We start from the raw sequence: 24,546 nt of genomic DNA on the forward strand, positions 1-24,546 counted from the left end.
CCTGGCTGGCATCTAGCACCCTTGTCCCTCCTGGGCCTCTGTGCTTATGGGTGGCACAAGGAGCCTGCATGATCAGGCCCTGGGGGTCAGGGTCGGGGGCGCTGGGAGAGCCCCAGCCTGTGCTCAATGCTTGCCCTCACGAGGCCAGCACTAATAGGACATCTTTTTTCTGTTGTCATTTAACGTCTTGATTCCTGCCTTTAAAAAAGGGGAGGACGGTTCCATAAGCTACATATTTCCTAGTTAAGCTCTTTCCTATTGTGTTTATACAGTTTTGTTTGTTATACTCTTTGCACCTTAAACCCCCATGACTACCCCCACACCACCACCTTCCCAGCATGGCTGGAGTGGGAAGAGGCCTGAGCCCAGGGGGTGGTGGAGGTGGGACTGGCCCCATCAGCCCAAGGGCTGAGGGGGTCGGGACCCCTCAGATCTCCTTATAAGGTCCATGGCGCTGGGGCAGGGGGCTGGGGACATTTTAATCATCAATAAACGAAGCACTTTATTCTGTACAGATGTGGGTAAGCCCAAGGAGCCCGAATGATTTGAGGATTTAGAATCCAAGCCACACAGCCCAGATTATTCTCTGGGCTTAGAGGGTTTGAGTTTGGGGCTATAGCAGGAACAGTGCAAGCCAGAGCCTACGTACATACCCTCAGATGCCCCTGCTGTCCTCTGGGCACCCCCTCAAGAGAGGAAAGCTCCCTGTCTGGTTCCCAGCACTGCAGCTCCCCCACCCTGAGGCTGGGGGTTCTAGCCTCCTATGGGGTCAGGGTTGCACCTCTCAGGCTCCTGCTCTACTCTAGCTCTTTTCTTCTCCTGCACCCCTTGATCTCTGGGCTTCCATGACATCCTCAGGGTCCCCCCCCACTCCCCCCTCTCCCTTGCTATTTCCAACCTCCAGTCCCAGTGCCTGGCAGCTCTTCAGAGCTGGCCCACATTTTCCTAAGAAAAGTCTGATTTCCCCAAATGGGCTGTACGCTGGGACTCCCTTGAGCTTCTCATCCCCTGTGGCTGACACCAGGATCTCCCGTTAACAGCTGGTGGCCGTGCCACCTGCTACCCTCACTGCAGCCTTAGAGAGCCTAGGGGGCCCTGGCCAGGCTGGGCTTCTGATCCATGAAGTCAGACTTCCACAAGCAAAGGCTGTAGGGAGCTGCTGGTGAGACCCTGCCCCAGGACTCGGGTCTCCTACTCTTGTATGCTTCCCTTCTCAGGGCACAAGAGGGGTCCAGAGAGCAGGCTGGGCACTGGTCAGATGGTCATTGTATTAATAGCTTAGATGGGCGTGGCCAACCCCTCTCCTGGGAGGCCCCTGTCCCAGCGGGGACAGGAGCCCTGTGTCCCTGGTGCTAAATGCTCTCTTCCCCTTGGGCCAGTGTTGGTGGGAGCTCCTTTCTGGCCAGACCACAAGGGTCTGAAGCAATAATGGAACCTCAGCTGTGCCCGTATGGATAGGGGTTCTTGTTTTACCAGCTTTTACATTTCCTTTTTAATTTTTAAAACAAATTAACAAGCACCTGGATATTGGAGCGAGGGGCTTGGGCCATCATACCCACTTCCCAGGGCTGGTGATGGGGAGGGGGCTTGGGTGGTCACCTCCCACTGCAGATCTGCCAAGGGGGGCCAGCTGGACTTCTCAGCCCACTTGGCCAAGCCTCAAGTCTGGAACCTGGCCTGCCCCTCCCCATCTCCCCTTGTAGTCCCTGGTGTTGGGCCAGCTGGGGATGAGTGGCCAGAGAGATGACCATTCAAGCCCCATGACCACAGTTCTAGGAACCTGGGCCGGGGGAGCTGGCGGTGGGGGCAAATCCTGAGCCTCTGATCCTGACGTTTGCTGCCACGGCCCACATGGCACCCCTCAGCAATCACGGTGGGGGGGTGGCGCTCAGTGGCAAAATGGCTGTGCCCAGGTATGTGGACCCTTGATGTCTGCCCTGTGTGGTCATCCCACAGCCCCGGAGTGTGTGGGGGACTGCAGGAGGGTGAGGAGAAGAGTGGAGGGGAATAAAGGCAGTACAACTGTCCCTTGGCCCAGCCTCTTCTTTACACATGCCACCCTGACCGTGGGCTGAAAGGACTCGGACCACAATGAGATGAAGGACAACTCGTCCGCCAGAGACCACATGGACACCTGTGCCTGGAGCATCCACAGGTCTCGTCTCCCTTGCCTGAGGATGGGCTGGGCTCCTGGGGTCTCTCCAGAGTCCGGGACTGAGGTCTGGAGGAGCCTGGTGTCCGTGCCTGGGAGAACATCTCAGATGGAAGACCATGGCCTCCTAGGAGGGAACAAGCAACTCTCCCCGTGGACCTCAGAATTATTTTGCTGGGGCACTGGCTCCATGCAGGATAGAATTCTAGGCTGGGGGACACATGGTGAATGAATGAATGCCCCCTCACCATGTATGTAGCACTTGGTCTCAGATGCCCAGAGAGGGGTCTCAGATGAGATACCAGGGTACCTGAGGGGTCTCAGACACCGGCAGGGACTAGGAGAGAGACTCCTGGGTGGTTCACTAACTGGCCAGGGAGGGGGTCCAGGTCCCCAGGATGAGGACGTTGCCTTCCACACAGCCCCACTTCCTGAGGGGAACAGGGACTCACTCAAGTCACCCTGAAAGTGCAGCTTGTTGATAGGCCTGCGGGCCCGGCTGCTCCCTTCTTGGTGTCTTGTGGGGATTCGGCCTCCCTGTTTCCCATCTGCTACCTGTCCATCCGCGTGTTGCCTCCATGCCACCTCTTCCCACCAGCCCCACTGTACCGTGAGCGACGGTCCATGCCACACAGCATGGTTTTCTAGAGAACCTCTGAGGAAAATATCTATTTTTAAAATTAAAGTTTTATTTGGACATAGTTGAAGAAGCCAAATATTTCTAGAACTTTTTTTTTTTAAACAAAAACCTGCAATCCCCCACAACTCCTCCTTTCCAACTTCCAATAAGTGAGCAGTTCCAATTCAGTTGGTATTTTTGGTGTTTTCCTGCCCACAGAAAGCATACCTCCAACACCACTTTCCTCCTATTTTCAGTTTTAGGCATTGGCTATAGATGTATTTCTTCAGCACTCCCATCACACACACAAACACTATATACACAATTCCCCTTCCTCCCAACATGGTTATGTTACTATTTGAGGTTAGATTAATACTTAGTATTTATATTATTATGACTATGTAGACACCGATCTCAACCAAGCCATATAATACAATGAGTCCATTTCCTTTCTCCTATAACTTTTTACTTTTTGCTCTTTTAAACATAATTTACTTCGGTTTCTGGGTGTTTATCACTGCTGCATCCCCAAACCCTTTGTCATAAAGGGTTTCCAGTATGTGCAAACACAGCGAGTGTTCCATCCATTTCATCACTCTCACAACCAAGGAGCAGTGCAGGAAGATAACCCTAGGGACACACAGTGCAACCAGCTTCCCACGAGGAGACGGGAAACTGCGTAACAGCCTCCCCCAGCCTGTCATTCCCTGTCGCTCTTTGCTGAGACTGTGTCCCTTCAAGTTCACTGCAGAGATCTTTAAATTCTAAAAGGTTTATGTCTTAGTGGCCTCCTTTTTCCTAACCCTAAAATTTACCTTCTTCTCTGGACCACTTCCGGGAATGACATTCTGAAGAGCTAGACTGTATCTCCCTGGGTGTAAAATTGCCTGCATGTAAAATTCAGGCTGTAAATGACTTCCCTCGGAATTTTAGATGCTGGCATTTCTGTTGAGGAGCCCAATGCTGTAAAGTTTAAAAGGATGAAATGAAATGACAGTTCCCTCTGATAAACATCAGGCCCTGGAGTCATGCTTTCTCCCTCCCACATGTGATCCCCGGGCATGTCCTTGGGTGAAGACAGAGTGAGAGGGGCTGGGATGACCGAGGGCTGGCCATGACTTCATGACTTGATAGTTGTTGAAACAGGGTGCTCAGTACATGAGAGATCAGTATATTACTCTTTCCTTGGAAATGTTTGCATTTCCCATCATTGTAATTTAAAAATAAACAGCGGTTCCCCATTTCACAGAGGGCAAAAAAACCGGTCTGTACATTGGTCATACATGATACCACCCCCTCTTACTTACCTCTCTGCCCTCATCTCCTACTCACCTCCTCATTCATTGCTCACTGGCTTCCTTGCTGTTCTTGAAATAGGACAGGTGTACACCTGCCTCAGGGCCTTAGCACAAGCTGTTCCCCTGCTGGGAATCCTCCTCCTCCATGCTTTAAACCTGCTCAAGCATAGTCCTCTCAGTGAGTCCATCCTGACTATTCCATTTAAAATTGTGACCTCTGCCACCCATCACTTTCCATGCCCCCTTCCCAGCTATCTATTACCACAGCAGTTATCATCTGACACCCTGTATAACTATTTACTTGTTGCTGTTTCCCCTTCCCTCAGCTGAAGTTAAGCTCCAAAAAGACAGGAATTCTTACTTGATGTGTTCACTGCTGAATCCTCAACATTTAGAATAGTGCACAGTAGGTTCTCGATGAATGGATGAGCCACATATAAACATTCTAGTAGAATGCCTGGTAGGAAGTCAGCACCATGGGACTCATCATAATCTAAAAATATGCCACTGAATCATCTGATAAATATAAGTTAATTGTTCAGCCAGTACCTTCTGTCCTGGTCTTTGGAAAGTGAGAGGACGAATAACGGACATTTTCTTTGGAATCAGCAAGGCAGGGAGGGATTCCCACAGTCTTAGGAAGTGGGCAGATCTGCTTCAAATCCTGGATCAGCCACTCGCCAGCTGTGTGACTTAGCCACATGGCTGAGCCTCTCAGAACCTGGTCTCCTCACTGATGGTGCTGGATGGAAATGTTCTGCAGTCTAGGGCTGGGCTGGAGGGCCCTGGGTGAGCCTCTGCCCTTCCCAGAAGATAGGACTATTTCTAGGTGATCCTACCTAGGTGCTATGTCCCTGTGAGACCTGCTAGAGGGGTCAGCAAGCAATGGTTGAGAGCGCTGCTCAGGAGGGACAGGCATTGACATCACTGGGATCACAAAACTGGGCGGTGACTCAGTTCTGGCCCAGGCTAAGCCCCCCTCGCTAATCCCCCCACCCCTCAAGCCTGAGGTTATAAACAAGTGACTCAGGAATGATGGGAGAATGCCCCATAACAGTTCACACCAGTGTCTTGGGGGCTAAATTTAACCCACAGCTGCAGCCGCTGGCACTTTGGGAACAAGTTAATCTTGGTGGCTGAGGCTGATGTGTGCGTGCATGTTGTGGAGTGGGGGGAGGCGGTCAGCGGTCCAGAGCAGGGTGGGCATTGGGACTGGCTGCCCCAGACCTCTACGCGGATCCCTTAGATACTAGACAGGTGTAGGGGCCCCAAGGCTGGGCAGGCTCAGGTCAAGCTTAGGATGGACGAAGAACTGAGCATAGACAGCTTTCCTGGAATATTCAACTCTGAGTGTAACTTTTTGTTTGTTAGTTTTCTGATCCCTGGGTGTTTTAACAGCTAGACTAGTTGAACCTACAAAACTGAATCTAGCACGTCTGACAGCTTATAATGTGAAACCCTGTGCCTGTGTATTGACAGGGACACAGAACCACAGTGAGTGGTACTGTGTGATTCTGCCCCTGCCCAGAACCACAGACTCACACAGCGGTGTGATTCTGCTTTCAAATCACAGCAGAACTGAACTGAAGCCCTTAAAAATCGAACTCACCCGTCTCTTCACTGTGCAGGAAGGGAAACTGAGGTGCAACAGAGTGATCTGGCCTTCTGAGGCCCCACAGGAAAGTGGCGACCTTGTTTATTCGGGTGTCTTCTTGCTTTCTTGCACAGTCTAGGGAAGATCTCCGAGCTGGGGGAGAAAAGTCTTCCCATTTTAAAGCTGAGGCAACAGGTTCCCCAGGCCCAAATTCATTGAGTGGGAAACCTGAGCACACGGTGTCCAGGACTGGGTGGAGGGAGATACACTCCAAGGAGGATAGGGGCAGCTGGGCAGAAAGGCCCAGAAGGCCTGGAGGAAGGGAGACCCTTGAGGGATTGGAAGGCTTATCCCTCCTTGGACTGAGAGGCAGAGCTTGGGTCATCCCCTTCCCTGAGGGGCATCACCTAGACCAGGGAAAGCAGTCAAGGCCTCACTGCGCTCTGTTTAGAGAGGAGGCAGGGAGGCCCTTATCTTTCAGGGAGGACCGGGACACCCCACCCCAGTCCCATGAACCCCCGGGGGGCTGAGTCAAGGTTGCTCTGGGGGGGGGGGGGAGCTCAGCCCAGCTGTCCCCTCTGCGTCATGTGCAGGAGGCCAGACAGCTCATCTTACAGGGCCCGGTCCGGCGCTATATATAGCCCGGCTTGGACAGCTGCGTAGACTGAGTGCGACCCAGCAGGAAGGCAGGGAGGGCGGAGAGGAAGCCACCCACCATGGCGCTGGGCTTGGAGCAGGCCGAGGAGCAGCGGCTGTACCAGCAGACGCTCCTGCAGGACGGGCTCAAGGACATGCTGGACCACGGCAAGTTCCTCGACTGTGTGGTGCGGGTGGGTGAGCGCGAGTTCCCGTGCCACCGCCTGGTACTGGCCGCCTGCAGCCCCTACTTCAGGGCGCGCTTCCTGGCCGAGCCTGAGAGCGCAGGCGAGCTGCGCCTGGAGGAGGTGTCCCCTGACGTGGTGGCCCAGGTGCTCCACTATCTGTACACGTCAGAGATCGCGCTGGACGAGGCGAGCGTTCAGGACCTGTTCGCCGCCGCGCACCGCTTCCAGATCCCTTCCATCTTCACCATCTGCGTGTCCTTCCTGCAGAAGCGCCTGTGCCTGGCCAACTGCCTGGCGGTCTTCCGCCTCGGCCTCCTGCTCGACTGCGCGCGCCTCGCCGTGTCCGCTCGCGACTTCATCTGCGCGCGCTTCTCGCTGGTGGCCCGCGACGCCGACTTCCTAGGGCTCTCAGCCGACGAGCTTATCGCCATCATCTCCAGCGATGGCCTCAACGTGGAGAAGGAGGAAGCCGTGTTTGAAGCGGTGATGCGATGGGCAAGCAGCGGTGACGCCGAGGCGCAAGCCGAGCGCCAGCGCGCACTGCCCACGGTCTTCGAGAGTGTGCGCTTCCGCTTGCTGCCACGCGCCTTCCTGGAGAGCCGCGTGGAGCGCCACCCTCTCGTGCGTTCCCAGCCAGAGCTGCTGCGCAAGGTGCAGATGGTGAAGGATGCCCACGAGGGCCGCATCACCGTGCTGCGCAAGAAGAAGAAGGAGAAGGGGAAGGAGTCGGCTGGGGCCAAGGCCACTGACAAGGGCACAACTGAAGCCAAGGTGGAGGAGGAGGAAGAGGAGGCAGAGCGCATCCTACCCGGGATCCTCAATGACACCCTGCGCTTTGGCATGTTCCTGCAGGACCTCATCTTCATGATCAGTGAGGAGGGCGCCGTGGCCTATGACCCGGCAGCCAATGAGTGCTACTGTGCCTCCCTCTCGACCCAGATCCCCAAGAACCATGTCAGCCTAGTGACCAAAGAGAACCAGATCTTCGTGGCTGGAGGCCTTTTCTACAATGAGGACAACAAAGAGGACCCCATGAGCGCTTACTTCTTGCAGGTGCCTGGCCAGCCTTGGGAGGGGCGGCCAGTACTGACTTCTGGGCACTGGGGGGCGCCTTGGGATCCAGCAGAGGCCTGTGTCTACTTGTTGGGGAATGTCATTGGGTATAGGCTGAGATGTAGACCAGGGAAGATGAGTGACAGCCACTTGCCTGAAGGCTGAAGGTCGTTATAGGCAGTTGACAATAAGATGTATAACTTTGGTGTCTCAGTTTCAGGGAGATGTCAGCTTTCAGATGGTCAATATGTTGGAGGCCCTAACTCTGTGCAGGGATTGAGGTCAGGGACAGTGAGAACGAGCAAGGTCAGTGTAGGGGTCCTGGCTAAGACCTGTGCACGAAGCTGGGACTGGAATGTGGAACAGTGTGTCTCAAACAAAGGGACCATCCTCCCTTCCCTTCCCATTGCACAGATAAGGAAACTGAGCCCCAAGAAGGATCAGGAGAGTGGGGTGCCTGGTTCAAGTTATAATGTGCCAGTGGGATCTCAGAGGGCAAACGTGGTTTCCTTGTGACTGGCCATGTAGATTTAAGCCTTGCCAGTTGGGTGAATTTGGAGACATGGAGGGGAGGGTGCAGTGCTTCTGGGTGGGAACCAGTGAGCACAGAACAGAGATGGGAAGGAGCCTAGTGAGTGGTGTGCTTACTGAGGACTAACCAGGCTGGAGAGGGGTGAGGGGCAGCATGGTGCCAGTGTTAACCTGGGGGGTGTGGACAGCGTCTCCGCCAGCTGAGGCACACGGTGGGAGCATTGTGTATTCTCTCTAGGCCTCTGTTTGTAAATGGTGATATTATACTTCCTAGCTTGATAAAGCTGTCTGAAGGTTAATTGATGGTTATAAAGTGTTCATCAGCATAGTGCCCAGCCCTCAGAAAACTCCACCAAAAGATGAGCCACTAGCATAGCTATTAACAGACTGTTGGGAATTCCCTCTTGGTCCAGTAGTTAGGACTCCACTGTTACTGCTGGGCGGTGGGGGTGGGGTGGGGTTCAATCTCTGATCAGTGAACTAAGATCCCACAAACCATGCGAGTGTGGCCAGAAAAAACGACTGCTGGAGTGCACAGGGCCACAAACTTATTACACTGTAGGTCTGAAGGTGTGGGTGGCTGTATTTGGGCCTTTCCTGTGTAGTGGGATGGGATGGAAAACGGGGCAGGCATGCCTCAATTCAGGAATTGTACTGGGGAAGGGCCAGGGCGGCAACTGGGCCTCCCTCTCAGAGACTCCTCCTCAGCTCTGCAAGGGATGCCCCATCACGGTGCTATAAAAGTGATCTCCGGGCCCTTGTGGGGTCGGGACCCTCGGCTGTCCTCAGCCTGAGGAGGAGGGGCACTGTCTCCAGGCACCGCCTCCAGGCTGCGCTGGCCCTACCTGCAGGCCCGGACTCCTCAGGACCCGGGGCGGGGGGTGGACAGAAGGCGCTGGGCCGGGGCTGGGGAGAGGGGTTGATGAGGGGGCGTGGGGAGGTCGCTGACTGGCCGCCCGGCCCGCAGTTTGACCACCTGGACTCGGAGTGGCTGGGGATGCCGCCGCTGCCGTCGCCGCGCTGCCTCTTCGGACTGGGAGAGGCTCTTAACTCCATCTACGTGGTCGGCGGCCGAGAGCTCAAGGACGACGAGCAAAGCCTAGACTCCGTCATGTGCTACGACAGACAGTGAGTGCGGGCTGCGGGGCGGGGCCAAGGATCGGGGGCGGGGCCAAGGATCCGGGGGCGGGGCGGGGCGGGGCTGGCAGGTGAAGTGGGAGCGAGGAGCTGAGCGGTCTGGGGAGTTCTGGTTAACAAGTTGGGTGCATCCCAACACGAGTTGCGTGGTGGGCGGATGCAGAGACTGACAGAGAGCGCCTTACTGCCCTCCCCTCTAGGTCGTTCAAATGGGGCGAATCGGACCCGCTGCCCTATGCCGTGTACGGACACTCGGTGCTCTCCCATATGGATCTGGTCTACGTCATTGGCGGGAAAGGCAGCAACAGGTGAGGCCCGGGCTTGGAGCGGGGACTGCAGCAGCCGGGTCGGCGGGCAGAACCGAAGCCGAGTCTCCCCGAGGCTGTCAGGGGTCTGTCCCGCCTGCCTTGGGAGGCAGCTGGAGGGACTGGACCAAGGGAGAGAAGCGGCTCTACCCCCCACCCCGCTTTCTCCTTTCTAACTGCTCCCCCATTCCGACCCCATAGGAAGTGCCTGAACAAGATGTCGGTCTACGACCCTAAGAAGTTCGAGTGGAGGGAGCTGGCGCCCATGAAGACTCCCCGCTCACTCTTCGGGGCCACCATCCACGACGGCCGCATTTTTGTAGCTGCTGGGGTCACAGACACAGGGCTGACCAGCTCAGCCGAAGTGTACAGCATTGCGGACAACAAGTATGGCTGCTTCCCGCCTCCCTGCCCCCTTCCACAGATCTGCCAGGGACGAAGGTCCCCACTGTAACCCTCTGGCCCCGTGACTTTGGGCCTATGTCAGCCCTCTCTGTGTCTACCCTGGCAGGAATCATAGCACCTACTTTGGGTCTTCACTGTTGAGCTTGGACATCAGCACAGACCTAGCCCCTTTACTCTGGTCAGCAGTGAGATGGCTTCCCCTACAAGATGGGGCAAGTGTTATGGCCAGCCAGGTGTGCAGGCAAGAGCTCCCAGGAGATGCCAGGTTCCTCATTCAGAGACTCATACCGGTCACTGGCCTGATGGCTAGAGATAACAGCAGTAACCAAGATAGAAGCTGCTCTGCCCCGGGAGGTCAGGAAGAAAACTGTGCTAGCAGGCCAGTTGGACTCTGCCAGCTAAAGGGGTGGTGGGAGGATGCCTGAAGGAAGGCTAGTGCCAAGGCAGTTAGGAGGGGAAAAAGGCAAGCCATTAGAGAAAAGGGCTTTGGTCAGGCTGAATGGAATGTGGTGGGTCAAGGGAGGTGGGATTGGTGGATACTGGGACTGGAGAGATGGCCAGTGGGCTGAGGCACTTTATCCCCAGAGTAGTGAAATGTCTCTGATGGGTTTTAAGCTCCCATCTGTGTTTTACCAAGATGCCTCATGGCAGACCATGTAGAGAAGAGATTAGGGATTTCCCAGGAGGCAGGGGTACAGCTGTGTAGCAAGTACTGATGGTGGCCTGGAGCTGGGGGTACAGCAGTGATGGGGCAGAAAGGATGCACCAGAGAAAGATCTAGGCCAGTGTTTCTCACATGCACAAGAATCTCCTGGGGATCATGCTAGAATGCAGATTCTGAATCTCAGGTCTGGGGAGGGATCTCAGAGTGTATTTCTAACAACACCCCAGGTGATGCTGATGCTGCTGGTCCATAGGCCGTACTCAGTAGCAAGAGTTCAGGAGACAGAAGAAGCAGGATTTAGCAATTGATTGAATGGTGGGAGTGAGAGGGACAGGTGGATACTTTTGTGTGAGGCTGGGAGGTCATTTATTGAGGAACTATTGAAGTTAGGTAGGAAAAATGAGAGTCCACTTAGAACATGTGGATGTGAGATGCTTGGGGGTGTCCAGGAGGAGCCTACAGGGCAGAGAGAGGGCTGAGCTGGAGGGTGGGATCTGGGGGTTAACAGTACTCCATGGGGACAAGCTCCCTCAGGAGAGAGAGTGTGAGTGGGAGAAGCTGAGGCCCAGGTCCTGAGGGACAGCAGGGGCAGATGCTTTATTCAGCAAGGAAACCCACGAGGTGAGGCTGGGGAGCTGCAAGGTGAAGAAAGTCATGTCAACAGAGGTGTGTACTGTGGGCCCTGGATTCCAGAGACCTGAATTCCGGTAGTTGGGAGAGGGGTTTTGGAGGGATGGAGGTCCAACCTCGGGAGTTAGGGGGAGTGAAGGCAGCTTGAGAGGCTCTGGGCTGTGAAAGGAAGAGAGGGATGGGGCAGGAGTGCACAGGATGGTCTCAATGGTGACTGAGGTGGCCAGTAGGAGTTGGTTTAGGAGCAAAGGCGGGACCTTGGGGAGATCCCTGGTGGGTTTCACGGGGGATAGGCTGGATGGAATGATAGGGGAACAGTGAAGGGAAACGTGAAGGGCAAGAGAATGGGGAAGAAGAGAAGACCAGAGGGTGTTCCTGAGCGGTCAGGAAAGAGGAGGTTGTGCTTGCAGAATGGATGCCTGGGAGTCGAATTTTGAAGGGTGCAGCTGAAGCTATGGATGCTGGCAGGGGACAGTCACTGGGCTTGCCAAGGCCCATGGGGGCACCCCCCTCATGCCCCCTCCTTCCCATCAGGTGGGCACCCTTTGAGGCCTTCCCACAGGAGCGCAGCTCACTCAGCCTGGTCAGCCTGGCGGGCACCCTCTATGCCATCGGTGGCTTTGCCACTCTGGAGACGGAGTCCGGGGAGCTGGTTCCCACAGAGCTCAACGACATCTGGAGGTGAGCCTGGCCCCAGGGAGGGAAGAGGAATTGTGAGCAAGGCTGGCTGGGCACTGAGGCAGTGCCTGGCAGGCTCATGGGCGGGGCAGAGCTGACCGCCTTCCAGGGAACCCAGTGGGGACGGGACAGCAGACATGCCTTGCTTAGCCCAGGGTCTCTTCATTTGGTTGGGAAAGTCTGGGTGTGCACACATGGCACCGCACTCCACTATGGGGTATCAACAGTGTCACAGTCAGAAGCCGATGCCCAGGTTAGGACTCAGACCCACAGAAATGAGCCCCAGGGAGCAGAGTGGGCTTTTCCTCTCTCCTCCCTCCTGAGGGAGAGAGCTGGACCGGGATTGAGAAGTAGCTGGATCCTAGCTTCTCAGTGCCTTGCTTCCTTGGCTGATCCTACCTGGGGGTGGTAGGGAGAGGTTTCAGCCCTGTGGGGCAGCTTGTGAACCTTCATTGATGCCAGTACTGCAGGCGGCCTCTAGGGGCAGCACTGCTGGGAGAACAGGACCCAAGACATTGAAGGTGGTGGGGGTTACTTCTTGGAGGTTCAGTTAAAAAATTCTCAAGAGGAGGGGATTGAGGAGGTGTAGACCTTCCCGGAAGGAGGTGGACTTCAAGGAGTATGGGATTCTTGGAACTTCCCTGGTGGTCCAGTGGTTAAGACTCGATCCTCCCAATGCAGGCAATGCAGGGGCATGGGTTCCATCCCTGGTCAAGGAACTAAGACCTCATATGCTATGTGGTTAAAAAAAAAAAAAAAAAAAGAATGTGGAATTCTTGAGAGGGAGCCCTTCCTAGAATGTAGGTGTTCTTTAGGTAGGTGCCCACCCCTTTCCCAGAGCATGGAAAGGAAGGAGGTGGGCCTGGGGTTGGGAGGCAGCACCTCCCAGGGGTGGCCTGCTGCACTCTTCCTGCTGGGTCCCACCCTGGACTTGGCTGACTGAGCTCTATGTCCTTGTCCCCACTCCTCCCACCCCAGATACAATGAGGACGAGAAGAAGTGGGAGGGGGTCCTCCGGGAGATCGCCTACGCCGCCGGCGCCACCTTCCTACCTGTGCGGCTCAACGTGTTGCGCCTGACCAAGCTGTGACCTGCCCAGAGGGCCTGAATGTGCCCTCTCCCCCATGCTGTAGACCACAGAGGCCTGGCCTTCTGGGTGGGGACTCCAGGGAGGAGTCCCTGGCAGAGGAGTTTGGCAGAGGCAGAGCCCACCTGGATCCCATCCCGTCATGGTGCCCCAGGAGCTGCTTCAGCTGGGACAGGGAAATCGCTGCCCAGTGCTGGGCCTTCGGGCAGGGATAAGAAACTTTTGGCCTCTCCAGTGTCTCATATCCCCCAGTGTCCTTGGTCTATGAGGCAGAACCTCATGGGGTGTCAGGCTGCACCCTGGTCCAGTCCCAGACTGGCTGTGTGCCGGTAAATGCCTCACAGGACTCAGCCTTCTCGCCTGTCAGGCGGGGAGCAACCCCATCTAATGCACCTTGCAGCCTGAGTAAGTCTCCTTCTGCGAGAAGAATAAAGTGCCTTCCGAGCAAGCAGCTGAGTCTGGGATGAGATGCTCCAAGCAGCAGTGACCAGGTGGTTTGAAGACCTGGGGCTTCTTGTGTTCAGCTGCTGGGCTGCCAAGGTCGGTGGCCTCTGCCCTCCACGTGTGTCTCCTACACACTCTGTGTGCGCCGAGAGTTTGAGCCCCCTCCCTGGACCTCCAGCTCCTCATCTTGCCTGGACAGGGAGCTGGGAGACCACGGGAGGAAGGGGAAGGGAACGGCCGGACCACAGTAGAAAAGTCTTTTATTCTATCAGTCCAGGCCCCATCTGGCCTGGCCTGGACCAGGGCCCAGGAAGAGCAGAACCCATCCCGCTTCCCCTCCACCCCTACTCCAGCTTCTCTTTGTCTTGCTTCTGCTCCTCCTCCAGAGCCAGGGTTCGCTCTCGCTCCTTCACCAGTTGGACGCCACAGTAGGTGACAAATAGGATGGCCAGCGTGGTCTGGGGGAACCCTGGGTGGGGAACAGGTCATGGGTCCTAGGAGCAAAGCCCCCCTCCCCGCCGTGACTCTTCTCTCCCCACTTGACTGCCCCCTCCCTATTGGGTCCTTGAGGAATTGGGGTGGGGTGAGGACATTTCAGGAGGTCACGATTCTTGAAGTGGACACAGGGCACATTCTGTATCCACTGTCCCTCACCTGAGAGCAGCAGGCGCTGGACAACCAACTCTGTGAACTCAGGGCTGTTCAGGCTTACAAGGTTGTACATGACGATGGCCCAGAAGTTCATGGCCCCGAAGACGGCTCGGACCCTGCGGGACATCTGCTCTGACAGAGAGGTCTGCTTGGTCCAGGAAAACATTGGCAGAGTGAGGCAAGAGGCCCAGGGGAAAAGAGGATACAATAAGTCAGAGGCCTTGCCCACATGCCACAGGATCCTAGGATATGCCTGTGTCTCTGAGACTCACAAGTCAGCTCTCCCTCTTCGTTAAACATGGGAAACTGCACCCTGGAGAGAGGACACGACCTGATCAACACATCTAGCGCCAGGTGCCCCCACCCTGCAGAAGGTAAGGGAGGGCCAGATACCCACAGGAGGAGTCATTGCCCTGATGACCAGGAGGGTGGTGGTGAGAAAGTTCTGGACTGAGAGTCAAGTGTGGCTGGAAGACTCCAGAGGTCAGTAGTGCCACCTACTCCAGGGCCCCAGCCAACCCCAGCCCCAGTCCTTCCCTGCTCACCTCAATTTGCGCTAGGGGCTCCATCTCTGCCAGCTTCTGTACCCAGAGCTCAAAATTGAGCCCAAAGCAGTTAAGGCATGACCACAGGTAGACAACATCACAAGGTCCAAGCCACAGAGTGGTGATGGCAAATGTGGCTATGGTGGCCCCCAGCTCTGGGATCACTGCAGAGTGCTCCCCACCAATGTGGTCATACACGTACCTGCAGGAAAGGTGGAAAAGGGGACCAATGGGAGTGTAGGAAAAGGAAGGTGGGAGGTGGGCAAAGGATACACAAAGTGGGGCAGCTTCCTCAACACTATCACCCGGGGCATATTCAACATCCTGGGCCTCAGGTGACTGCTCCTCTTCTATCCAACTTCAAAATATGGAGGGCTCAGCCTTGAACTTCCCGTCCTCTCCAGCTACCTTCCTTCTTCAAGTGATCTCATCCACACCCAAGACTCTGAATGCCATCTCTATGCTGATGAGCCCCAAATGTATCTCCTGACTCATAAATCCAACTGTTACCAGACACCTCATATGAATGACGGACTCCCTCATCCCTGCCCAAACCTGCTTCATTCCCATCTCAATGACACCACCATCCATTCCGTTGCTGCCAGAACTCTTCGTGCCATCTTGGATTCTCAATTCCCCTCTCCACTCACATCCAAGTGAGCAAATTCTACAGCCTCCACTCAGTCCTGAGCACTACTCATGCCTCCAGTAACACCACTCGAGTCCAGGCGATCATCTCCTCTTACACAGATTATTGCAGGGACCTAAGCTGTCTCCCTGCTTCTGCCTCTGCCCTCTACTGTCCACTCTCCACACAGCAGCTTCTGTTGTTGAGTTGCTCAGTTGCATCCGACTCTCTGCGACCCCATGGACTACAGCATGCCAGGCTTCCCTGTCAAGGCAGGTCTTTTAAGAGTGTAACCCAGATTACCTCACTTCCACAATTATACCCTCCCTCAATAGCTCCTCATTACAGTTAAACTCAACCACCTTCCTATGGCTAGAAGATCCCACGTTGTCTGGTTTCTGCCTCCCTCCCTGACCTCGTCACCCACCATTCTCCGCCTCATTCACTGTGCTTTCCCCTTCACCAGTCTTTCTGACACTCGGAGACACACAGCTGGTTCCTGTCTTGAAGCCTTTGTACCTATTTTTCTCTCTGCCTGGAAATCTGTCCCCCACATTTCCTATCATTCAAGTCTCAGTTCATCTTACAGAGGCCTGCCTAGACCCCAACTAAAGAAGAGTCTATCCCATTACATTATTTTATTTTCTTCATAACACTTACCACTCTCTAAAATTATCTTTCTCTCTCTCTCTTTTTTTTTTTTTTTTACCTGTTTATGGTCTATTTTTCCCCACTAGACTGTAACTACCATGAGTTCAGGGTCTTTGTGATGTTCACAACTATATCCCCAGAGCCTAGAACAGTGAGTGCCTGGCACACAGTAGATAGATACTCAATAAATATTTGTTAAATAAATTTGGTTGAAGACCTGTTGCATAGCTAGTGTCTCTGTTACTTGACCTCATTTCCAGTGACTTCTTCTCCACTCCACTCCAGTCACCCACTCCCATGGCCACACCCCAAATTTTTCACCACTTCTTTTACTTCTTCCTGATTTCCATCCTTCACCCAGCCCCACTAGGGACTGATCTGTCTCCCTAGTTCCACTTCTTCAATCTCATTGACTCCCCCTACCTTCCTCATCTCCTGATGCCATTCTATTTTTACCACCTTTCTCAACAGGCTTATATTCAATGAGTCATCATCACAAATAACCTAAAAACCCTTCTCCCTCACTTCTTCTTTCTCACCCATCTGGGAAAGCCCAAATCACCCACTTCCTCCTCACCTTCACCCTAGAAACTAAACCCTTATGGGAAGAATCCCACACCTTGACATATTAGAATCCATAAATCCACCACCTCCCACACTATCTGGGCTGTCAGTGTCAAAGTTTCTCTAGTCAGCTTCTTCTCCCAGGCTCTGCAGTGGCTACTCCACCTTCATCTCTCCGGCAGGTATGAGTGGGTGTGTGATGACCTAAACAAGGGAGGCACATAGATGCTGCCTCCCTCCATCCCCAAACAAACAGCTTTCAGCAGATGACCTTGCCTCTTATTTCACAGAGAAAATCAAAGCCTTCAGGAGGAATCCCTCACCTTTCCACACTCACCCACCCTTCTTCTACATCCACACTGGCTTTTCTTCCTCCTCCCTGTCCTAAAGCCAGACCTCTGCCTGGCACTGGTTCCATTGCCTCTTCCCTTCTCAGGGACCTCCCTCCATCAATCACCCCTCTATCCAACATTGCCAACTTCTTCCCCTCTACTGAATAATTCCTCTCAGCACCCAAGTATGTCTCATTATTTCTTGTCTTTAAAACACCTACTTCTCCCTTCAGCCATTCCTATGTGTCCCCTTTCAGTGCCAAGCTTCTTCCAGGGGTTGTCCACGTCGGAACTCCCCTGCAGTTCCTCAGTGCCACCCCCCCCACCCCCACAACTTTCCGTCTCCTCCCCTGCCCCTGTGTCTCCCGGGAAACACTGAAAACCTGCAGGCAACCAACACTCATGCTCAGTCTCTGGCTTCAGCAGCATCCAACCTGCTTGCCCCCACCATGCCAGAATGGGCTTCCCTTAGCTTCCAGGGTGTCCCATGATCCTGACTTTTCTCCTGCTCCTCTGACACTCCTTTTAGGCCCTTCTGCCAGCTCCGCCTTCTCCCTTCAACTAGAATCCTTCCTAGCACACGACTTCCTGGGAGTCATCACCCCCTACTTCCTGATGCCCTCAATCCCGGGTTAAGTCCTGTCCAGGCTGCCCTGCTGTGTGTCTGCCCTCCACCATTCTCTCACCTCCAGGGCCCCTACCCACGTCCAAACCCCCATCTTTCACTTAAACCTCTATCATGACGACCTCACTCCCGCCTTGCTTCCTCTGGCCCAGGGGGTGACCTTTGAAATTGTGGACCCATCTGGACACTGCCCTGCTCAGACACCTGGGGGATGGCAGTGACATCCTCCCCACCCCACCCCACCCCACCCCAACTCACTTGCAAAGCCAGTCATTGATGCCACGGTCAAAGTGTCTGTAGGAGGAGAGGAGAGCAGACAGGTGTAAATTGGCCAGGCGCCCAGCTCTGGAGCATGGGGGAAGAGGCTAAGGGAAGGTGGGGATACCGGGGGCGTGTCCCCGGACCTCTCACTCACGTCTCTGCGAAGACATAGAGCGCTGTGATGCACTTGGGAGGCTGGGGCGGGTCCAGATGGTCGAGGCGCGCAACGGTGTTGACGACTCCGAAGAGGACAGCCGCCTTCACCCAGTCGTACACCAGGTTTGAGTAGGCTAGGCCAGCTGCGGACAGAGGGTCGTTAGTGCCTGGGGGCCGTCACATTGGCATCCCCTCCCGCCCCTTACCCTGCCCCGGGCCTTCCCAAATCCAGCGTGGTAGATGAGCCCAGCCCTTCCCTATGGAAAATTACCAGCTCCTGGGGCGGTCCTTGCGCCCGGACCGCCCCTCGAGGCTCCCCCCCACGGAGGTCCCGCCCCACTTCTGAGGGCGGGGCTGGCCCTGGGGAGATGCTATCGGGCTGTGGAAATCGGCCCTAGGCCCCAAGTGGAGTGGGGCGCCCTCTGTAGGATACCCCTCCGGGCCTCACAGGGCAAGCCAAGTCCAAGTCCCGCGCATTTCAAACAGCAAAGCCCCGCTCCCCCACCCTTCCATAGATGCTGCCGCGGCTGTAACTCCGCCGCTATCGGGTGGGCGGGGGGGGCAGAGGTTGGTTCTGAGGTGGCTGCCCACCCCCGGTCCCTGTGCTGGGCCCGGCGCGCACCCACCGAGGGCGCTGTCCGGGAGACGGTTGACGAACTTGAGGTCACTGGGGATGGTGAGGATGTAGAAGAAGTGGAAGAAGACGTCCACGGCCAAGATGGCTACCACGCTGAGTCCTGCTTGGGCCCGGATGCGCCACAGCTCGCCCTCTGGCCGCACCGGCTCCACCTGGCTCACCTGAGGAGATGCCAAGTGTCTGAGCGGGAGGCCAGCCCTGCCTGCCGGAGGAGCCCTGTCTGAGCGGTGAGTCACCAACTGTCAGGGGACCTGAGGGTGAGGGGAGACGCCGCTTCATCCCGGCTGCCCCAGTGTGGAGGCCAGGCCCCTCTGGCTCCTGCGAGGGGTTCACTGCCAGTCATGGTGAGGGGAAGGGGCTTAGTCCTGTCTTGGGAGCCCACAGGGTGTCCGTCCCCTCACCTGAGCGTGGAAGCGATCAAAGGTCATGATGGGTCCGAAGAAGAAGAAAGGCAGGTAGAAATTGTACTTGAGCAGGTCAGCTAGGGAGTAGCGGCGGTCAGGGTGGGCACAGCTCTCCAGCGCGAAACTGGTGCAACGCAGCACCGTGAAACCGCTGCCCCCGTGAAACAGCACCTCTTGAAGATCAAAAGTCCCTGTTACAAACCCGCTCTGGATGGGAGAGAATAGGCCGCCGGCTCACCAGGATGCCCCTTGTCTCTGGGAAGCCCATCCCGCTTCCAGCAGGGGCCCAGCCTGGTCCTGCCCTCTTCCTCTGCCGGTTCAAGTCAGCACTGGCCGCCCAGTGCCAGTTAAGTGCTGGGGCAGAGCCGGACATGTATGCTGAGGTGGAGGTGACTGCCTCATGGGCCAGACATGCTCTCTAATCAAAGGGTTGAAGACAGGTGGGAAAGTGAAAGACATGCTTGGGGAGACTCTGGAGGCCAAGGTTTTGGATGGAGTAAGATGTTTGGGGTCCTGTCCCTGCACCCTCCACCCCTGCCCTGCCCCAGCACACACCTGCCAGGAAATGAGGGGGTCCAGCTTGAAAGAGGCAAGGCTGGCCAGGCCGACGCCAAGACAGAGCCAGGGCTGGCCAAAGAGTGAGACAACATAGAGGCCCACACAGTGGCCAAGCAGCAGCAGCAGGTACCAAGGGCCCATGATGCCCACCACGGCCAGGGCCCCATACACAGCGTACATCCAGGAGCGGAGCTGTGGACAGGGGAAGTGTGAACGTGAAAGTGTTAGTTGCTCAGTTGTGTCTGACTCTTTGCGCCCCCATGGACTGTAGCCCGCCAGGCTCCTCTGTCTGTGGAATTCTCCAGGCAGGAATATTGGAGTGGGTTGCCACTGGAGAAGGCTTCAGTTACCTCTTCAAGTAAGTGGAAGTGGGACCCCAGGATGGCCTTCCCACAACCCTTGCGAGGGGAAAGGGAGGGGGAGGCTGGGGTGGCTCAGGTCCAGCTCACCTGGGGGGCAACCATTGTGCAGAGTTTAGCAAATAGCACGTGTCCAGAGAGGGTGAAGATGATGACATTGCGGAAGGAGGTGAACCACATGACCCATTCGAAGTCAGCCACATCCTGGGGCAGGTCCCGGCAGGTTAAGGTGGGGTGGAGGCAGAGTGGGCTGGTCAGGGTCCCAGCACCTTCCCCACTCCCAGAGCCTTCTTATACATTAGAGGAGAGCAGTGGCAGAAGGTCCCTGCCTTCCCCTCTTGTGGCAAGTACCCAGAAGATAGGTTGAGAGGAATGAGGGGCACCATATGGGCTGCCCTGCTCCTCAGAGCTCCCCCTCTGCCCAGCACCTTGCCTGACATTCTGCCATTATCGCAGTGTTCTGGGGATTATGGTGCTGGAGGCCCTGCTGAAGCATGCCTCGAGTTGTTTCTTAAGTGAGCAGGGTCTGGGCAGACTTGATGTGACCCCAGGAGGACAGAGGAGGGGCCACTGGAGGAATTGAGGCTGCTAAAATTCAAGCCAGGGACCCTCCCCACTGAGAGCCCTCTTGTTATGTGGGACCACTGGGAACAGGGGAGAATCAAGAAAGGTTTGGGACAGGAAAGGTGTGCCCGGGATCAGGGACCCCGGTTAGGTACCCCGAGGTGTGAGGAACCTACCATCTTCCGACCAATGTACTCCCAGCCGGGTCTCACAGACTCCCGGAAGGCCTTCCTGTGGGCCCCATCTGAGAACAGAGTGTGGCCTCAGGGAGGGGTCCCTTCACACCCATACCTGCTTCTATAGCAAGGCTGATGCCACCCTAGGGAGAGGAGAGACGGTCTGGGTCTGTCTCTGCCTTTGATCCTCTCTAGGTCTCGCTGTGTGTCTGGGGCCAGGTCTCTGTATTCCCGGATATCTGAGCCTCCCTGTTTCTGTCGCTCTGGCTCTGTCCAGGTCTCTGTTGATTCTTCTGCATTTCAATCTCCCTATGATTGCATTTGGCTCAACACCCCCCCACCCCGACCCCTTCCCTGCTTAGGGCCTAGGGACTACCCTTGAGTCTGGGGCTTCTTAAGTTTCTACCTTGCTGGGCAGAGAAACTTGCTGAGAAGCCCAGGGGAAGAAGGGTCCCACCCCTCTGCCCCGGGCCCAGCTGTTACCTTGTGAAGCCTCAAGGAGGCCCCGGCCAGCATAGGCTAGGGCCCCACTCAGCACCAGGGAGTACAAGCCTAGCTCTGCCGCGGGCAACGCTGTCTTGATGCCCATAGCCTGGATGGGGCTGAGGGAGAAAGATCCGGTGAGGACCCTGAAACCCCCCAGCACTGCCTCGTGTAGTTCTTGGCCCCTCACTGAGGTGGTGGTATCCCACTCTGAAGAGAAACTGCCTTTCCTGCCCCTTGGGGACCTCATACCATCCTTCCCCCCACCTACCTCCCCCTCCTCCCAGGCCCCCAACCACCTGGTGCCGCATCCTAGCTGCCACTCTAGCTCCCACCCTTCCCACAGAAGGCTCTTGAAAACATTCTGTTCACTCTCAGCCTGCCTTCTTCACCTTCATTCACTCCACCATACCTTTCAGGTGGACCGGTCCCCACCCTCTGCTCAAACTGCTCCTCCAAGGTCTCAGATGACTTTCATGTGGAGAAATTCCCTCTGCATCACCGCAGTTGTATTTCTGGCCCCCAGGGTCCGCACTCCTCTCAGTAAATCTCCCACAGTTTCCGACAAAACCCACCTCCTCAGGGCACCCTTCTGTGATTCCCTACCTGCTCCTGAGCTGCCTTTACTTCCCAGGACCTTGGCAGGTCCTGCCCTAGCACCAAGCCTCCATCCCTCTCATTCAGCCTCTGGCTTCTCACTGACCCCCATTACCTCCCCCAGCCCCTGGGCCTCAGCCTGCCACCCCCGTGGCCACACCGGCCCACTCTCTCAGTGCTCTGTGTATTCAGGCCCTGGAAGCTGGCTGGAGGAGTGCTATTTGAAGAGGTGCCCTGGAGTAGTGGGTGTGGGGCTAGGCTGGCCCAGGCAGACACCAGGGAGTGTGCTGGCCCCTGCTCAAGGTGCTGACCAGTCTTAGGCTTAGGGTGAGCCTGGCCACTCCCTCCTGCCAGGGCCTAGCTCATCCCCTGGAGTCCTTCTGGGTCATCTCTGGGACCTCAGTTAGAGCCTGTGCCCTCTGTATCCTGCTCCAACCTAAACCAGGACCTTCCCAGGGGCCCTGTGGGTGACAGGCTCAGGGCCCAAATTAAGCGGAGGAACGTGTCTAGGCATCTTTTCGGTCTGGGCTGAGCAAGAGGGTGGCTGGCATAGCCCTGTCTCCTGCCCCAGATCCTCTCCCAAACCTTCCTCACCATTTCTGAAACCAGCTCTTCTAGGCCACTAAAGTCAGCATTCTCCCTGTTGCAGTGATGGAGGGGTCATGGACCAGAGAGGGGCAGGGACCTGTCAAGGTCACACAGTGGACCAGGGACGGGATTGAGTGGTCTCAGTGAGCCCCCTGGAGTCCCTAATTGGAGAAGCCAATCTGTTGCCCCTGCCACTACCGGGGGGCTGCCCAACCTGACTTCTCCACTGCGGGCCTGAGGGCTGAGGCACCTTCTCATGGGCCGGGTGGGGGTAGGGAGGCCCTGAGGATCGGGTTAATGGAGCAGAAGCTTGAAACCGGAGCACGGTGAAGAGCCTGCGAAATAGCTTTGTCAGCTGCCTCCCACTCGCCACTTTCCAATTTTAGCTCCCCATGGCCGGTGCCGGGTATCCCCAGTGAGGCCTGTGTGAGCGCGGCCGGTGCTGGCCCCCAGCCTGGGACCTCTCCTGAAGGACCCCCGGACCTGGGCCCGCCTGTGGACAAAGGAGTGCCCCCTGCCCGCTGACCTGCCCGCCTCAGGTACACCTGGAGTAAAGCTGGCTTTGGAGCCTGAGGTTTGGGATGAGGAACCTGGGGTGGGTTCCTTGGATCTCAAGGACCCTGAGGTGGCTGCATCCCTGGCAGGCACTGACCTTGAGGCAGCTGTGAGGGACCCTGGCACACTGCCCACCTCGGGGCTCCGGGGTCCTGCGTCCGACCGTGCGACCGTCCGATCAGCTGGGCTCTGGGGCCACGGTGGGGTGTGTCCAGCCCTGGGGTCCCCACCCCCTCGAGGCTGTGATCGGTGAGTGGTGACAGCAGGAGGAGGGGGGATGGAGGAGGGCAGGGAGGAGGTGGCCTTCCTGGAGCGGAGCTGAGCGAAGTGGAGCAGAGCCGAGTGCTGCAGAGCTGCTGGCCACAGGGAGCTGCAGGGAGGATGGTGGGGGGGCAGAAGGGGTGGCCACTGGCATTGGCTCTCACCGGGACACCTGGGCCTGTCTTCAACCTGCCTTCCCTGGTCCATAGAGCCTGTGTCTCCCTCTCACTGCTCGCCAGGACTCCCCTCTTCCAGGAAGCCTTCCAGGTGGCCCCCGCTGACTTCTGCAGGCTTGTGAGCTCTGCCCTGCCTTGCCACACTCACACCATGCACACACTTTGATGGTCAGCTGCATGAATTTTGGTACACACTTTTACGTGTGAATTCTCAGGGCACCCCCACCTAGCCCCCTGTGCTGGTCCAGTTTAGCATGCAGAGTCCTGCCTGGCCAGGCATCAGTGCAGGGGCGGAGGACTTAGTGGCCCAGTGGAACTGGAACTGACAAGAGAGATGTGAACCCCATACCCCGACCCTGTTCCACGGGGAGCTGCCCAGATGGAGGGGTGCCAGCAGGTCCTCAAGTGTAGGCACTCTCTCCATGCAGGATGGAGGCAGACCACAGTGCTCCCAGCCAACTGGGACTCCTCTGGGGGAGACAGGATCCTCATTCTGGGAAGGGGTAGCCAAGGCCTCAAACCAGCCAACCTGATACAGAGGGGTATCCTGAGGGCCACTCCACCCCGGCTCCAGCACCCAGTGGGTCAGACGGATACATGGGTGGATGCCGGACCCGAGAGATCCCTGCTGGGGCGTGTGCCACGGTCCCTCACAGCCTCCTTAAGGCCAGTGCCACCCAGTGATCCAGCCACTCTGGGATCCTCTGGGGTGAGGATCTCAGTCTGTGAGGGCCTGTTTGTGCACGTGCAAGGAGGAGCAGAGTCTTGGGGGCAGAAGGAGCTGCGTGGTGGTCATTCGTCAAGGATAGGTCCTGGAGCCCATGCTGACCCCCCGACCCCCGTCACAGGCTCAGGTGAGACTAGAGGAGGGAGGGGTGCTCTCCTCCGTCTGCCCCCAGCAGGGGCACTTCCAGGGCCCGAGCAAGGCCCGGGCAGGAGAGTCCCCTACCTTCCCATAGTGCCTTAAGGTGACAAGCTGCCTCCCAGCACACACTCCCCAGAGTGACACAGAGGCCGGTGTGGCTGGTCCCTGACTCCGAGAAGCATGAGCGGTGATTCCTGCCCTGTCGGGGCTGGGTGGGGGCTCCAGTCATGGATCACGAGTGCTGGAGGAGGCCAGCATCAGGCAAGGGTGCCTAAGCCAGGCTGGGGGCTTAGGGCTGGCTTCCTGGAGGAGGCGGGACGCCTCAACAGAGTCCCGACGTAGAGGCAGTGATGGTTAGAGGAGAAACAAGTTAATCACGGTAGCCAGGCATGGTTGTAAGACCGTACATGGTTTAACTCTTTTTAATGTCACCACAATCCCTTGGGAAGGGTGGTTACCATTTTTCCTAGTTGACAGAAAAGGAAACTG

At 56.5% G+C, this 24,546-nt stretch overlaps 2 protein-coding genes across 6 annotated transcripts; one reads left to right on the plus strand and one right to left on the minus strand.

The window, feature by feature from the left end:
* The first annotated feature begins 6,338 nt into the window (after positions 1-6,338).
* Positions 6,339-16,123, plus strand: KLHL40 (kelch like family member 40). The gene is made up of 6 exons (XM_065933121.1): positions 6,339-7,540; positions 9,039-9,199; positions 9,409-9,516; positions 9,715-9,900; positions 11,747-11,893; positions 12,869-16,123. Exons 1-6 carry the CDS (start codon positions 6,380-6,382, stop codon positions 12,978-12,980), a joined length of 1,875 nt encoding a protein of 624 aa, XP_065789193.1. The 5' UTR covers positions 6,339-6,379; the 3' UTR covers positions 12,981-16,123.
* Positions 13,665-23,071, minus strand: HHATL (hedgehog acyltransferase like). 5 transcript variants are annotated; one of them, XM_065933123.1, is made up of 12 exons: positions 22,853-23,071; positions 21,016-21,134; positions 20,533-20,600; positions 19,883-19,996; positions 19,431-19,625; positions 18,873-19,082; positions 18,461-18,632; positions 17,833-17,977; positions 17,676-17,711; positions 14,618-14,819; positions 14,076-14,217; positions 13,665-13,890 (listed from the first exon to the last, which is right to left on the minus strand). In XM_065933123.1, exons 2-12 carry the CDS (start codon positions 21,119-21,121, stop codon positions 13,766-13,768), a joined length of 1,515 nt encoding a protein of 504 aa, XP_065789195.1. In that variant the 5' UTR covers positions 21,122-21,134; positions 22,853-23,071; the 3' UTR covers positions 13,665-13,765. The 5 variants fall into 5 exon arrangements, with proteins under 5 accessions (XP_065789195.1, XP_065789196.1, XP_065789197.1 ...); XM_065933124.1 differs by lacking the exon at positions 22,853-23,071 and adding an exon at positions 21,428-21,736; XM_065933125.1 differs by lacking the exon at positions 20,533-20,600 and having other exon boundaries at positions 22,853-23,070.
* Between the last annotated feature and the right edge of the window lie 1,475 nt (positions 23,072-24,546).

This window comes from Muntiacus reevesi, chromosome 4 (assembly GCF_963930625.1).
Source record: "Muntiacus reevesi chromosome 4, mMunRee1.1, whole genome shotgun sequence".
Classification (NCBI taxonomy): Eukaryota; Metazoa; Chordata; class Mammalia; order Artiodactyla; family Cervidae; genus Muntiacus; species Muntiacus reevesi.